General features: G+C 34.6%; 1 protein-coding gene across 1 annotated transcript in view; it reads left to right on the top strand.

Moving 5' to 3' along the window:
* The window catches only part of LOC145667209 (protein spaetzle-like), a 127,261-nt gene extending 113,674 nt beyond the window's left edge, over positions 1-13,587 (top strand). Inside the window, exon 6 of the mRNA XM_081734902.1 lies at positions 13,076-13,587. Coding sequence (XP_081591028.1) covers positions 13,076-13,322 — 247 coding nt within the window. The 3' untranslated portion in view covers positions 13,323-13,587. The remainder of the gene's footprint in view (positions 1-13,075) is intronic.
* The last annotated feature ends 4,551 nt before the right edge of the window (positions 13,588-18,138 follow it).

The raw sequence follows: 18,138 nt of genomic DNA, 5'->3' as shown, positions 1-18,138 counted from the left end.
GAACTTGAAACCCCTCTGAAATAAATTCCTGTGTACGTTTCTTGTAGGAGGAAACTGGAGAATGCTGGAAAAGCCCACAAACACGGTGTTTTCTCATGTACGCAACTTTTTTATGGTAGCGAAGTAGGCATATTGAACTGCGATGACTTAGTGGTAGCACTAGCCTCCGATGCATGGGGTCCCTAGTTTGATTCCACCTCCGTCAAGTGGGCAGTGTGAGTAAACATCTTATGTGTGTTTTCTCGGGATTACCTCACTTTCTTCATTACAGTATTTTCGCTCATTATCATCATAACGTCTCCCTGGGCTTCATAGCATAATCCTGGGACGTTACACACCAGCAGAAATTGTTGCCGTTATTCTGAAGTAGACGGATAATTCTTGAATCTGAATCATCAAGAAGTTGGTATAATGTTAGAGGAAACGGGAGAATCTTGAGTAAACCACGTCTATGAAAAAGAAAAGTCTTGAGCAAGTGGATAGTGATAAAAAGGAAAATGTTCAACTGTCTGATGCAATAGAAATAAGTAACGCATCTAAAGTACTAGTCGTCGTGGTATTCGTGGAATTTTCTTGAGTTGAAGTGAAGATTTAAATGTGTTATGTTTTAAGTAATATCAATAACTATAAATGTTTATTTAATATAAATTCTGGGTGTACTAATAGTTTGAATTTTTTTGCATGTTTATATTTTGTTTATATCCTTTTACGTCTTCTCGTATTTGCGAATCCCGTTTCTGTGCACCGTTTCTCGCTTTTGAGGAAGATATTTCTCAAATTTTTTTGAGAAATGTGTTTCTCAAAATTGTGGTTATACGTCTCATTTCCTGAAATGTTACTTTCTCAATTTTAAGAAAAAATACATTTTTTCTCAAATTTGAGAAAGCATTTGCACCCTCAGAAATGAGACATAATTCCTCGCATTTGAGTCATTATTTCTCAAAATGATTTGAGAAAATCGAAATCTCACTTTTAAGAATGTATTACTCGGTGCACAGGTAAGAAACGGATGTTCTCAAACACGAGGATTTTTTTCTCGAATTTAAGAAACCATTTTTAACAGTGAGACCTCGATTCAACTGTCATCAAATTTCATCCTCACAGACAGGAGTACCTCGGATGCAGGAGGTTAAAGTTATCGTGCCAAAATAATAGGATAACAGTGAATGCTTAAAAAAATTCTAAAACTTTTGAGTTGTAGTGTAACTAATTAAGGTGAAACTGATATTATTATATACTCTTATTAAACTCTTCATTATGGCACAATCACATGATGATAACACATAGTACAACGTTTTTAGGAAGTTTTCTTTGTATAATTCCAGTTTGTTAAATTGAATTATGATTTATATCCTGATATGTTAAGCATAACTTCCAAAAAGGTTTGGGAATTAAGTTATTTGAACAGTTACGGAGCATATTTTCCAGTTTTATCTCATGACTTTTTGTTTGTTTGTTTGTTTGTTTGTTTACCTAGCATACCTGATTAAAACAAAATCTTGATTATGAATCTTATTGATAGTAATCCATTTTCTTAGAAAGGGAAACAGGTGTTAGACATTTGTCTAGCTAAGATTTTATTCTAAACAACTTCAACTTTTGCTTGAAGTTAACGTATGCTTTATGATTTTATCAACACAATAAAAAAAAAAAATAACTAGAAGTGAATAATTTTATCAAATGTCAAAAAATTAAATGTATTTGTATTAAATGTATGTTTCCAATAGAAAGATGTAATTATTATAGTACAAGAATTTGATTATAATTGGCATTTTAATTTTCCATGGAAATAAATGTTATTTTACCTTGAACTTTATATGTGCAGTCAGGGACTAAGAACAGTTGGTTTTCACAGTTTAGGTTCTGAAGTAAATACGATGTATGATAAGAAGTTCATCGAAGCCCTGTAGCATTGGGAGGAAAGGAAATTTTTAAGGAATAAAAGACATATAAAACAGTGATTTATTTAGTTCTCTTTAGACTAACAAATAGTGCTAGTAATACAAGTTGCTAAATTTCACACAAATTCAAGTCGCTGTTTAGTTTTGTAAGAAATATTTTCACTTTAATCTGACACATAATTTCGATGACTATTTTCATTCCACACCGATTGTCGAACTGTGTCGTTATTTGCCAGATGAAGATCTATACTGATTTTTTAAAATATATTCTTACAAACAGTATATGTGTCACTGTTAGGAATATGCACGTCAATATTAGGATTTTTTATGTCAATGTTACAAATGTACATCACCGTTAGGAAAAGAAATATTCCGCTAATCAACCGTATATATTTATGCACATGCAATACATAAATAATTAAACAAACATTGCAGCAAAATAAAATGTTATTGGCTTTGTAACAACATAAAAATTCGTTTTACTCAATTTTCCCTTAACCTACTCATGAGAATTACCCTCAAGTTATATTGTCGAGCTTAATGTGATCTATCTTTGGGCAATATTGTAATTAAATAGAAATTAAATTTTAAGGTTTTATTATAATTTTTGGCTATGTGACATCGTCCTATTAATGTCGTAATAAAAAGCTTAATGAACCATACTTCAATATCAGTTTTATATTAGTAAGTAGCATGGTTATCGTACAACATCGATTTTTTAAAAGGTTTTCATAGTCATTTTTTCCCATTTTCTCGAAGACTATGCATGATAATCTATACTTATCACTCTTATTAGATTCTTCAGATAAATGTGGGCTGTCGATTCTTATATGTCTTCTCCTCGGACAGCTAGTTTTTTGGTAAAAACTAATAGTATTGTAGAATGTAAGGTTTGTTGTAGAGATCATTTCCATCACTGACAGACAACGTGAATAAGTTCAAGCAAGCACTTAGGTTTCCATTAACGGTTCATTTTGAGGAAGTATTATCCTTTGAATTACTGTTCCTCAATAATTGTGATCTCATTCTTTTCGTCTTTCTTTTAGAATATACTGTATTCCGTTATTGTTATTATTGCTATTTAAATGAAATAACTAGTAAGTCATTTTCTATTTAAATACGTTCAATAGCAGTTTCTTTTTCGTTTTTAAATTACCTCCTATCATCAGAGATGTTCACCCTCGCGAGGGTGGCCCTCTCGAGGGCATCCTCACCCTCAAGTTCACTCGCCCACAGTGACGCGAGGGCGAGGGAGCGCGAGGGCGAAGAATTCAATAACGATCTTTTTAAATGAATTAAATGTAGACACCGTAAATTGATAACACTTAGTGTAATCCACTTCATGCAGGGCGAGGGTGAGCGAGGGCGAGGACAAGCTTCGATGGCGAGGGTGAGGGTGCGCGAGGGCGAGGAAAAGCTTCAACGAAGAGGGTGAGGGTGCGCGAGGGCGAGGACAAGTTTCGGCAGCGAGGGCAAGGGTGAGGAAAAGCTTCGATGGCGAGGGTGAGGGTGCGCGAGGGCGAGGAAAAGCTTCGACGAAGAGGGCGAGGGTGCGCGAGGGCGAGGACAAGTTTCAGCAGCGAGGGCGATGGTGCGCGAGAGCGAGGACAAGCTTCGATGGCGAGGGTGAGGGTGCGTGAGGGCGAGGAAAAGCTTCGACGAAGAGGGCGAGGGTGTGCGAGGGCGAGGAAAAGTTTCGGCAGCGAGGGTGAGGATGCGCGAGGGCGAGGACAAGCTTCGATGGCGGGGGTGAGGGTGCACGAGGGCGAGGAAAAGCGAAGGCGCGAGGGCGAAGAATTCAATAACGATCTTTTTAAATGAATTAAATGTAGACACCGTAAATTGATAACACTTAGTGTAATCCACTTCATCAAAGTCAGTTATTAGTTGATCAATAATTTTAATTGATCTTAAATTAGGATTATCTTATAAATCATTTTTTCATTAATATTTTGTATATTGTTATTTTATAATTTAATATGTTTATGTATTTTTATGTATATTCTTTAATATATTGGATTCACCCAATATATTAATTTTCTTCTTTAAATAAATAAATAAAAATAAATAAATAAATAAATAAATCACTACTGTTAATGGTTTAATTGAATTGTCAATTTTGTAAATAAAATCTCATTCTAATATAATTACGTTAAGTGTAGATCGCAACTATCTAGGCCAGCCCACAAACTGTTTTTAATTGAAATCCTATCCGTTTTCCAAGTACCCAGTTACAAAACTATTAAGCCAATACTGAAAACTAAAAACGAAAATATTTATTGCAATTAAACGATTAACACGATTGGTATTATTGGACAGGAGCACGTTGGCTCAGTGCTACAGCCAATCTCTGGTTTCAGGGGTCACTCGTTCGATCCCAGGCCAAGTGAGTTCGATAGCGTATACTTGGGTTTTCTCGGGATTTTCCCGTTTCCTCCCGTTTTCTCATTCCACCTATTATTTCATCATCATTCACTTGCAGTTCTATCAGTCTCCTTTAGCCATCGATGGCATAACCGTTGGATGTTAAACTAAAGATTTATTTTTTTATTATTATTTTATTTTATTTTTAAGATTGGTATCTTTGAAAGCGTTTTTAATATAGTGTAAGAATATGCAGCGCACAGTCTTGAAAAGGGAGACTATTTTGGGCGTCCAGTAGGCTTCTTTCTGTGATCTGTTACCCTTCATTATCGACGTTTTTATTATTTTTTTTCGCTAAATAGGATATTAAAATAGAATGATTTGGTTCTATATCGCAAGTTTTAAAGCTCCCTGACAACTGATATGTAGTTAGCAAAGCATAGGAAAACTTAGAAATAAAGAAGCAAAACTACCTTAAGTATTCGGCTATGGTTCATCTAATCATGGGCGTCGTAACGAGGGGCTTGGGTGGTCGCGTTCCTCTGAGATTTTCGTCACACGTATGTAAGCAAACTAAGAAAATAAAAGCATATATTCAGGGGTGTAGTCGAGAGTATACGAAGGTGTATTGCTCAATCTTAGTCATTTGCGCATACTTTCTGCTTCAAGGCGTGTAGTACTATATTCAAAACTAGCATATATAACCTGTGAATTTTTTAAGACTAGCGTATACCCTGTGAAAATTTTAAGACTATGGTGTACGCCGTGTGAAATTTTAGGACTTGAGCAGGAAGTTTTTGATAGTCTATTATTGCAACACAGCCCCTGCCCGCTGCAGCCCCTAGTTATTCGCCTCTACTTTCTAAACATTTTCTATATATTTTACATCCCTGGAGTTGGTGGCCCCGCATTGTGGAGGTTGTGGGGACATTATCTAAGCCTTTGGTCAAGTGACCTTACATTTGTACCTGTCAAGTGACCTTACATTTACATAGATTACTATTGAGATAAGTGGGTAAAACTGCATTCAGGTTTACACCTATAATTTCATGATTCTTAGTGTTCATCCTCCCGAAGGGGAACTTTCGAAGGTGTCCTCAATTCTAACTATAGAGAAACGTTCTCACACAACAGAATAAACATAATTTCAAACCGTTCATGATCTATATTTAGAAAAAAATATCACTCTACTAACGTAATTTGCTGTTTTGGAAAATATAAGTGTTACTTATGAATAGAGATGCAAGGGCTCGAAAAAAAACCGGCTTTTTTGGAAAAAAACTCGGCTTTTTCTGCTTTGCTTTTTTGCTTGGGAAATTTTGGGCTTTTTTCAAAATTCTGCTTTAAATCGATAAAGCAGACTTTGTTTCGCTTCTCTATAACACAGAAAGTCATTTAATTAGTGGTTGATGCCGATAATAATATAAAACCTCGAAAGTAAGCCATGAATTTCGAAAATATATTTTAAACAATTTTACTTCAACATTTTTACATTATCAATTCCAAAGGATTAACCAATGTATATAATAAACACATTTTAACCTCCTATATACAAAAGTAAGCAGAGCTGGCAAGAACCATGGTTGTTTCTGAAAATGCCAAAAACCCATTTTGGGGGGGCAGTTTAAACCAGGCTTTTTGGGGGTTTAAACCAGGTTTTTTGATTTAGATATTTTGCTTTATGTATTTATATTACATATTCACAGAAATAAGTTTGTTTCGCCTCGGTGTTATTATTCAACAACGGGGTTATGCTGGAAGAGGTCCCATAAGCTTAAAGAAGTCCGGTCAGTAAATTTCTTAAATTGAGAAACTCCCGCCCTAGCCATCGGGAAAATCCCGTCATTCTTTTAAATGTAAAACAATAACGGGAAAATCCTGTAAAATTTAATTTGCATGTAAAATTTAAAGGTCAACGTATTATAATCAGTACGCTAAAACTGAGTGACACACAATCATAGTCAACGTCTTACGAATAAAATCAGAAAAATAAACACACTGCTGAACAAGACTGCACTTATTTAATATAAAACCACATTTACACGTGACGTTTCGATCTTCTATCCAAGATCCTCATCAGACGTGAGTGTACGTCTGATGAGGATCTTGGATAGAAGATCGAAACGTCACGTGTAAATGTGTCTTTATAGTAAATAAGTGCAGTCTTGTTCAGCAGTGTGTTTATTTTTCTAAAACTGAGGTATTAAATTACAAATTTAGTATGTAGGTATCATTGAAAGTCCAATCCAAGCTAATGTTGGAAACTAAGTAGGCAATCGATAAATTTTACCAATTTTAATCAGTATATTTAAGCAACCTTCGCTTCTTTATAAAACAACAGGCATGCAGAAATATATAATTTGGTTTCGTTTTGTATGTTTAGGCTTAACATCCTTACGTAATACCGAGGTGATCAAGGAGAAGACTTTCGCTTAAAGTGACATCCGAAAGAGTACTTGGTTTACAGATGAAAGAAGGGTTGTGGTTCGACTGAGAATTGAACATGAGACACCTTGATTAAAAGGTGAAAAGGAAATAAGACTAATGCAGATGGTTTGACATGTGAAACGTCACCATGAAGTTCACACGATTCGCATTTTTGTTCTTTTAATTTTTTTTAGTTTAAACCAGATATTTAAAAAAAAAAAAACAGCTGGTGTAAACGAGCCAACCCTAAGAGTAAAAACTTCTTTCAAAAAATACACAAATAACTATCAAAATTGTATGTAGTATTTTTACTTCAAAATATTCCATACCCTCTTTTTGAAACAAAATAAAATTAAAATAAAACATAAGATAAATACTTAGATTTGTATGATACAATTAAAGGCTGCACATGGTTCTGTATATTCTTGAAATTCTACAGTCAAGTTTTTTATAACCACCATCAAGGGCGCCCATCAGGGGGGTTAAGGGGGCGCTTGCCCCCCTAGAGGAAAATGTACTTCAGAATATTGAAAATCCAATAGGATTTTTACATTAGTTACAGCAAAATTTGAAAGTATTTTTGAAACGTCGCTTATACTTGCCCCTCCTTGGAAACCACAACATGGGCGCCCTTGACCACCATCACGGTTTACCCAGTCCTCAAGTTTTCTGAATTTTTAACAAGAGGGATTCAATATCATTACGGAACAAAAAAAAAAAAAAAAAGACTACGGAATATATTTCAGTTAAGCTAAATACAACTGCACAACAAACGTGACTGAGTGATTGGCTTTTGCGCTTCTATCGGGAAGTCCGGGATTCAACCAGCATTCGACCATTCTGACTAAGCCTTCCTTCATTCCATCTGAGAATGTAGAAATAGTGCGTGTACTGGCCGACTAGGAGTATAGGAGTTGGCCGACTTCCTTTCTTATTGTTTTTAAATCGTTATTATTACTAATTACCAGCAGTGACGGTTTTGCGAAGGTTAGAGGATCGGTCTTTCGGACTGAAGCCTGTTCTCCAAAGTTGTGGAATGTCTAAAACGAACGAAATATCTATTAGTTATGCCTTTACTCATAAACTTTAAGCTCCCGTCAAATAAAAATTACGAATGTTTAGAAAAACTAAACATTAGTAGGAAGAAAACCCCTCCCAAAACACTTTTTTAAATTGGCCACTGATTCTCAGTATAAAATGATCTTCAAGGTTGTATCCGGAAGATTATTGCTAAACATATAAACGAAACGAAATATTAGTTATGCCTGTACTCATAAACTTCAAGCTGCTCCCAAATAAAATTAGGACTTTTTAGAAAACGAAACAATCAGAGAAACCCCTCCCAAAGTACTTTTCTAAATCCGCTATTGATTATTTGTATAAATTGGTATTCAAGGTTGTATCTGGAAAATTATTGCTAAATCATTGCACAACTACAGTATAACAGAAATGTGGAAATACGGTTTGACGGACATATTGAAAAACGTATGCTTTGACGGTTATATAGAAAAACGTAAGTTTAACTTTCGTGCTAGAAGCTGGAGTACTAAGCTCTTAGAAATGAAACACGGATGACAAACTAAAATGATCTAGAGAAGGAAAAAAATGTCGATAACTCAAAAGTTAAAATAAAGTTAAATAACCTGTAAAATTGCCCTCAAATACTACATTCTTCATGTTAGCTTTAATTCGTAAAATATGTGCTCCATCCATCTTGGTGGTGAATTACAGAGCTAAATATGGCATTCAGGTCGTGGAAATCTTATCTAACTATAGAATATACTATAAGAAAGCTATTTGGATAGAAAAATCATGAAAATGAAAAAAGCCAAAATTTCCAAAATTCTCGGTTTTTTTCCAAAAAAGCCGGCTTTTTATGTGAAAAAAACTATCGATTCAAAAAAGCCGGCTTTTTTGCATCTCTACTTATGAATATCTGGGAATCAGTCGATCTGTCTGTATTCTGACGTATTAATGTCCCTTTATAATTCATCACCGATGCCGATGCTAAATGGTACGTGAATCTATAGTTTATGGTAGGATCCGAACCACCATAATGCGTTCAAACTTCACTCAAGGGAATCGAACCTGAGACTTGCTGCAAAGCAGACATGCTTGCTAGACACTATACTAACTTCCTTTGTAGATTTCAATATCATTAACTTTCAGTAATCACCGGTAATCGACCTATAACCAGAGTCGAAGTCTAAGAGAGAGTTATTGAAAATGTTTAATTATCCTAATTTTTATGTAAATATTTCACTTTAGAATATTAGCGTTTAAATACTCCTCTCTCCCATACAACCATTACACACGCTAATACTATGTAACAAGCAGTAACGACTACATATTATCAGGTGCAACATTTAATCAATCAACATATAACATATAAAGCTTATACAATTTTAATTAGTCAGCTGGATTACATCTTATGAAAAAGTTGAATAATTTCCACCTTATATGTTAGTTGTTTGACGTAACGTAAGCATGAAGGTAAGCTTAGATCTTTGTTCGAAATTCACATTGAAATGATATTCGCAAAGAATCTTCAGTGGGCTGAATCTCTTTCGTTCCAGGTTGGCTACAAGACTGCGATAATCGTAGGACGTAAAAATGAAGATTTTATTCCCCAGTCAGAATTTTTAAACTATCCTATCTCTTCAAGTCAATAATTGTCTGTTTTGCATTATTACTTTTCAACGACAGAGCAAAATAATTCAGTCACTCTACTCCTGTTTTAATGATGTATGGCAGCGTGTAACAAATTGTTGCGAGGTCCTGGGCAAGAAAAGTTTGTGATCGCCCTTTCAGTTTTTAATTGCTAATTATAATAAAATTTCTGAAAATCAATTAATCTACACATTTAATTATTTGTGCTACAGAAAATAAAGGTTTGTTCTCTTACTTTGCCGTTCCACCATTTCTTTTATCATCATTCACTTGCAATTTCATCCATTTCCTTTACCAGTTACATAACTCTGGGGCGCTAAACTAAAGATTTCATCTTTTCTTTCATTACTACAATCTTAAAGTTTGCACGACATTATTAATTGTTGAATTGGTGGATTTATAAAAGTCAGTGCTAAATCATTTTAGGCTCGATAATCTTTCCAAGACCCCTGGAGGCGCTAAGCTCTGAGTGTGCCATTTAGGGAGGAACGGTGGCTCAGCGATAGAGAAATTACCTTTGTTCGAAGGGTCGCATGTTCGATTCCCGTCCAAGTAAGTTTGTGGTGGAGGACATCGTGTTCGTGGGTTTTCTGGGGATTTTCCAGTTTTCTACCACATTCTCATTCAACTATTTCTTTCATCATTCACTTCTGTCTCCTTTAGCATTTAGCTTGCATAATCGTGGGATCTTATACTAAAGATTTCATTTTTCATTTGTCTTTACGTATTTGTAGTGTAAGGAATCCTTGAGACAACGTTTGAAAGATATCATTTCATAATTGGGAATTACTGAAAATAAACTTTCCAACAATGATAGCTGCCAAAAATGAACCAAGACCAAAGTGATAAAGTGCACAAATTGGCCCTTAGGGTAGTTTCTTAAGACCAAGTTTCATATTTATGGCAATTATTAAAAAAAAATTAAAATTTTAACATTGTTAAGGTAGGACAAATGTATCTCTATTAGTGGTGAATATTAACAATATTTGAGCATCGAAATTAACCTTACAAGCACATTGACACATTTCAGTTTATATTTTAAAATACCAATTAACTTAGATTCACATTCAAATCAATGAAGTCATTCATGTTATAGGTTAGAGTGGGTATATATTTCCGAGTGATAATTCAAAAATAGTGTTCTGAAGTATTTTATTTGTTTGCTGACGGAGTTTCAAAATTAAGCTCTTTAGATCTTTCCCTTTGAATTTGTTCAAATTCCTCAGTTACGCTATGTACATCAGGGACGGCCAACGTGTTGACTGTCAAATTCTGACAGATAGTTCGCGGCAGTCACTCTACCGCCACTCATCAAACCTTGATTTCACCCTCACCCTCATGAGAGCCGCCCTTGTGTGGCTGAATACTTATGCTTCCATCGTAGTTCAAGGAAAATTTTGAAGTAAAGGCATTGGATACTGTTGATAAATGATGTAAACGTCACTATCGACCGAGATCTCCATTGTAACAGTTGTTCCATTTTAGGTGTTCCACAGTAAGTTATACGATGATATGTTTAGTTTCCTTTCTTTAGGACGTATCTTAAGCAAGGGCGGATCCAGGACGGACTTCTGGTGGGGCTGGTGGGTTGTAATACTGCTACTTAGAGCTACTTTTAAGAGCTCCAAACTCTGGGATGCGTTTTATTTGTATATATAAAATAGATTCCTCTTCTGAGGGGAAGCGATCGCCCCGATCACCCCCTTGGATCCGCCACTGACTATAAGGAATTAATTCAACAAATAGGTTGAATAATTGATGCTCTGATCCTCACGAAGGAGGCCCTCTCGAGGCCTCCTCACCCTCAATTACCCTCGCCCTCAATGATATGAGGGCGAGGGTGCGCGAGGGCGAGGAAAAGTTTTGAGCACGAAGGCAAGGGCGAGCGAGGATAATGAACAACTCCTATTGCGAGGGCGAGGGTGTGCGAGGGCGAGGACAAGCTTCGATGGCGAGGGTGAGGGTGCGCGAGGGCGAGGACAAGCTTCGACGGCGAGGGCGAGGGTGCGCGAGGGCGAGGACAAGTTTTGGCCGCGAGGGCGAGGGTGCGCGAGGGCGAGGACAAGCTTCGACGGCGAGGGCGAGGGCGCGCGAGGGCGATGGACAATTCCATTCGCGAGGGCGAGGGTGAAAGAGGGCGAGGGCCAACTGCTACTGCGAGGGCGAGGGTGAGTGAGGTCGAAGTAAAATGAACATCTATGCCTATCACACTCTTGCTAACATTTCCATATTTGCTTCTCCTTTCACCCAGTTAGCTTTTCTCAATTCTCCTTCACACTGACATTTAGAATTCTTCAAGTTGTTTTCCATTGCTGTTTAGTAACGTCTATGTTTCTGCTCTGAACAGCACAGAATATGAAAGTATTGAATAACTATCTTTTCATAATTTTCTTTTTCATGACTTATAACAACATTTCTCAAACTCTTTTTCAAATGAGGATCACTTTTAATAGTTAGAATGTTCTACAAACGACAGTTTTCTTGTCCCCTTGCAAAATAAATTTACCATTTAAAATTTTTTCGTTAAATACCATCAAACTTAATTTTTTAAAGTAGGATTAAGCCCAATCAAAATTGCCTTAATTTTATTGTAGTATCAATAAAAGAAAACACATATTTTTAAAAATAATGGGAGGATATCAAAAATATTTTATAGACCAAAAGTGGTAATATTGTTTTTTAATTGTCAGTCCTGACAGCATGGCCTCCCAGAAGGAAGGGGACAACTCCGGTAAATATTTTGGACCGTGAAAATTTTTTTAAAGTTTCCTATAATAACTTTTTTTTAAAATTCTGAAATATCCGATAAAAGCAATATAATATAATCTATAGTTTTTCTTGATTCAATTAAATAAAAATTTATTTAAAAGTATGGTTTTAGCAACCTTCTAAGTACATTTTGATGCCAGAAATAGTGTATATTCTATTGATAATAAAGTAATTTAGTGACTTTCGAAGTGTTACTTGTATAAGAACGAATTTGGCAATAATGTGAGTTCACGAAGTCTGTGGGTGATGTTTCTCGGAGTGAATATGAAAGACTGCTTATGTATATAATTTTCAAACTCTGTTTAAGATCTTAACTAGCTATGTATGGTATGTAATATGAAATTAACTTGATTTTTTTTCTGTTCGTGTTGGACTAATGCTCATTTTAGGAGGATTACAAATGCAGACCTCGAGAAATACTTGTGGTCCATGAACCACAGTTCAAGAAATGTTGCTCTATAAGAAAATTTTGTCTTGTTCCTAAAGGCTTCTTTCGCCATTTTAATCTTTAGTTCTTTACCCATTCATGATTAATAGGAATACTTTTCTTTATAATACTTTTTAACTATCAAAGACATTTATTCTGTTTTCGCCCCACTAATTTTTATATTTGACACTCGTGGCGTCATTTGAGATCATTAAACTTCCTTGAATTTGAAGTATACGTTTACATTAATAATTTGGTAATTGCGTATAATAATATGCGAATAATAAACGTGAATATATCGGTAGAGAATTGTACCTCCTGACACAACGCAGCAAAACCTGAAATGGTGCTTCCATTGACACTCTTCCCTTTCTTTTATACTCAACTTCTTCAATAATTGAGTCTAATTTAGCTGAACTGTAATTGTCTTTAATTCTTTGAGTACATTATTATTATTTTAATATTGCACTACTTCTATTCACCCACCGGTATTAATAATTTGTTTGATTTGTTGCAGGGAAGCAGATTATCCTTGCTCACTCTCGGAATCTTTTCCAGAAGGCTACGTTGCAACATGTAGACAGAAATTCATCTTGAGGGAGATGGTTGCAATTAATTGGGATGGTTACGCTTATCGTGATGAATTCGTCATGCCATCATGCTGTGTTTGTTACATGAAATTGTCCTTAGATTCGAGGTTTGGCGCTTTTACTTCCAGGCAGAAGGCTACGACGAGGAAACCGAAACACAATCCCAGAAAATAAACCCACTAAAAGAAAGATGGAAGGAGAGTTCAAATTTACTATGTAAAGTTATTTTCAAATACACGTTTCATTAATTTGTATATAATATTTTTGTTAATTGATTTATGAGCAAATCATTGGTCATATCTCTAAAATTTTTAAACTTATTACTGGAAACATCAAATTTCTACATCTCTCAGAGTGCCGTTAATCAATTTCTGCCTGAATTGTGTAATTATGATAATGTAAAAACACAAGAAAATACTTTATGAATATAAACAGTTACAATTACTTGTCAAAGGCATTCTTCATTAATAAGTTCACGTATTGTTCTATGTATTCCACAATATCTAACTCTTATCTCGACGATATCCCTAAACCATATTTTCACATATTTACATGTTAGCTTCAATACTAGCACAACTAAATCCACAACTGATTCTATTCTTACCTTGAACGCTGCTGCGAGTGTTGGATACGTCGTTGATTTTGTGCAATATTTTGCATTAGAAAACAATTAAGTAAACAAAGTTATAATTCTGAATATACTTTTCCAGTGGTACAGTTTCAGTTTCTCGTCAGATCCGGAATTCAACCAATTACCTTTTCAAAATCTTGAAATTTTACTTTTAAGAAAAAAGGTCGCTATGCTTTCGTATCGTACTGGACTAACTTTCTTCAGAGTTACATTTTTGAACATTTGTACTAGACAAAAGCCTGTTGAGTACATTCTACGGCTTAATATTGTGTCTAAAAGCACACTTATTTCATTATGATAATACCAACAGTACCTATACGTAAGGTTGAAACCTTTCGCGTTTCTTACGATAATATTAAAATTTAAAAATTGCATGCATTATAATAATTATAGATACGCATACCATGTTTTCTCTTTCTTTAGTATTAAAAGACTTTCTTGAAAAACAAATCAAGTGAACAATTGTATCGGGTCACAGGTGCGCCCTTTGCATTTTACCAGTCCAGTCACCCTATAGTTGGACCTCTGTGCATAACGTGTTAGATGACACCATAAAGGGTGCCTTCCTTTTGTCCTAGAACAATATCAATTATTTTCATTTTGTTCTAGAACGAAACAACAGGTTATTTTCCACTGGTGCAACAATAATGTTTGTACTTGAATGATATAATAAGTTATATTGCTATGTGTTAGTATAAAAATATCATTTACTACTCTATTAGAATAATAACACATTGAGGTTCAATTTATAGCCTACTAAAAAATAAATTAACCCACGTATTTAGTATTAGAACGATAACATTAACCAATTCATTTTGTACTAGAACGATAAAACCATCATTATTTCATTTTGCATTGGAATGATACATCATGAGTTCCTTTATTTCATACTGAAACGATACTATCATTAGCTCTTTCACTTTATACTAGAACGTTAATACCTTCAGCTTTTTTAAATTTTGTATTAGAGAGCTAACTTCATCCGTTCCTCTCCACCAGCTCCTTTGTGTGTTGTGGAGTAATAGCACCTTCAGTTTTCTTTTCATTTTGTGCCAGAACAATAAAATCAATTCCTTTATTTTGTATTAGGACAATAAAATCTATTCCTTTATTTTCTTCTAGAACAATAACACAATCCGTTTCTACATTTTGTATTGACACTTTAACGTAATCATTTTCTCTACTGGAACGATATTATTATCAAGTTTTACATTTTACACTCGAATCATGAGCTTCATCATTCTACATTTATATTACCACAAAACTAAATTACGTCTTGCGGACATTCTCATGGAAATTATTTATGCAACAATATAGGAATATAATTGAAATATTTATTTATGATCTATAAACAAAATCGTCTGAGTCGTTTTTGAGAAAGTAGTCTGAAAATAAACTTATAGCAAGAGTAAACTTTTCTGAATTAATTCGTAAGGAGTAATTTTATAGAGTAATTAATATTATATGAATTAGTTATTTATTAAATATGAATAAAATCCAGTGAGTTATCCAAGGAAAAAAAAATTCAGCCCGAAGAATAAACTGCAATCCGTACATTTTTTCACGACTAATGAATTATGCCACATTGTCAGATTATTAATGACATATTTATTTATGAAATATAAACAATATTGTCTGAATTGTTTTTGGAAAAAATTGTCCGAAAAAACTCTCCACCAAGAATAAACTACTACTACTATCCATTTCATAAAGATAGGCCCCTGACTTCGAGGTGCTGCTGTGACGTCCAGTCAAAACTTATACTGCATTGTCGTACCTCGTTGCAATTGTTGGAATGTTGTCTTTTCAATAATTAAGACATACAAATTTTCTTTGTACTGTATAATGAGAAAAAAATAGAAATTAATGAAAAAGTGCGTATTTTTTCGTATTTTTTTGGTAAATCAATGTTTGTAGGACTATATCTCGAAAAGGAGTTATCATGAAATAATTTCCTGTGCAAGATATGTAGATGCATATATTACCTGCAAGTTCTGAAAATTTCATTACTCAACACGTAGTAATTTTCTTGTTATTCAGCAAAAAGTGAGACATCATTATCTCTGAATTGCGGCGGTGTATTAACAATCTGAAAAAACTTTTAGAAAGATCTTAAAGTAGCTTTTTCAACCAAACTGTTTTGACTTGTTTTAAAAGATAAACAATCACAAATATGACATTATGATTTTCTCTGCTTTGCGCCATTCGCTATCGCAGTTTATACGGAGTGCTACGTTGCCACATTTTCCTGACGCGTATACACTCTCAGCCGGACGGGTATTTAAACTTGTTACGCACTGTCCGTCACTTTTTAGAGATATTTTAAAAATGTAATGTCTCCACAGATTTTAAACCAATTTCTTAGAAATTAACAGGATATACAGTAAATGTACCAAGTGTTCAAAATTAGAAAAGCGAACTCTTATCTTGTTTGGATTTGCATGTGATGGTCCTCGAAAATTTGTTGCTTTTTGTCAGTTCTTCACTTATTGCACGCAGTACAAAATACACTTGCAGAGAAACAAAAACACGCACAAAGTTTATTATATGATACAACCTTAGTTGATATGTAATATTGAGTTTACACTTCACAGAAAATCTGTTTTCAGATCTAAGAGCTCCAAGCTACATTAGAATCTGCCTTTGAATAGGAATGATGCGGTTTTTTTTTCGGTGCAGCCTCAGGTTTACTTGAAACAGAGTTACTATCTTGTTCGCTCCCGGATACGCCACTGAGTACAGAATAATCAATGTCCTTACTATTAATTACTAACTCATAACCGTCTGAGTCAGAGTCATTCATCAGTTCTGCAATTTCATTATCGCTAAACATTTTGCCTCTTCTTTTTGTAATACCGCCGCTCGTGAAGAAATATCCACTTTTTTTTAATTAAAAAGCACAAGATATACTCACGAAAATATAAATGCCCGTTCGTCCGTCTCATTGCAATGAACCCATATGATATGAATGCGTGTGTAAGTTTTTGACGCCTACGAACCGAAGGGAAGTATTGAATCTAATCAGTGCGACGTGATTAGACGCAAATACAGCCCTCGTCACCTACTCATTGCATTGTTTTCTTTCGTTGAAAGAAAACAAAGGACCCATTCTGTGTTACTGTACATTCGGCAAGGGAATTGATCGCAGAACTTGGGTGAACACGTGATTGCCAAGGCACATTTCTTTTTAACCTTTAACATGTACGTAAGCTGGAGAGTGTGTATACTGATAGATCTTGAGGTAGAAATGGAGCAATTATTTATAAATATTAGGGAAGATAGCAGGAGCAGCGATGAGTCAACAAAGTCATGACGAAAGTGAATGAAGTAAATAGATTAAGAGATGAGTTTTTGGATGTGTTACTTCAACGTTTTATTTCGATTACATTGAGATGTGTACACTCATGTCCAAAATTATTGTCGCATATCTATAACTGTCTTCTTGTAAGAATATAATTTGATAATGATTTTGCAGGGTACTTTTAATACTGATACTATATGTAGAGTCGGGAAATGTATATTTGTGGTAAATTTCATAGGAAAAGAATACGAAAATTACCATGAGTAAAACAAAAAGTTGCTCAATGGATAAGAAAATTTTAGTTTCGTTTTATTGTTCTTATTTACTGCTCTTTTGACATGAAATTTTCCACATAGCCTACATGTCTTTGCCGATTATACACATACTAACATTATAAGAAATACCAGGCGAATTCGTTATCAAATTATATTCCTACAATAACATATTTATAGACATGCGACAATAATTTTAGACATAAGTGTACATGCATTAATGTTTTTATGATGTTGTGAAAGGTTATAATAAATACTTTTTCCTATTACATTCTTATGAAGTAGGCTTCGCGCTACAAGCTTCCTGAACGCGACAACACTGCACGACAGCGTTGCCGCACTTCCATTTACTGTATGCTGTTTCTTCATATAAGCGCGGGGAATTTAAAGATTGGGTTGCAACATGGCTCACCGCTTAACGCAGAGAACATGTTGAAGTAAACATATTTTTTTAAAAAATAAATACTCTACCAACTAAACCCTTTTTTGTTAATAGTTCCAAATATTTGGAACACTAGACTTCCAAATTTTCGAACAGTATTTTGTGCGTTTCTCTACCTACCATGGTAAAGGAGATCAGAGCTTCGCACATTTGTTTTAATTACACAAAAATATCAAGTAATGAAAATTGAACTTTTCACAACTTACAGTTAATGGATGCATCTACATATTGTACACAGGAAATTATTTCACGTGATCTCTTTTCTGAGATATAGCTCTATAAACATTGATCTACCAAAAAAGTACGAAAAAATACGCACTTTTTCATTAATTTTTATTTTTTTC

Source organism: Thermobia domestica, chromosome 1 (genome assembly GCF_964235325.1).
Source record: "Thermobia domestica chromosome 1, izTheDome1.hap1.1, whole genome shotgun sequence".
NCBI lineage: Eukaryota > Metazoa > Arthropoda > Insecta > Zygentoma > Lepismatidae > Thermobia > Thermobia domestica.
This window is presented reverse-complemented; position numbering and strand designations above follow the sequence as displayed.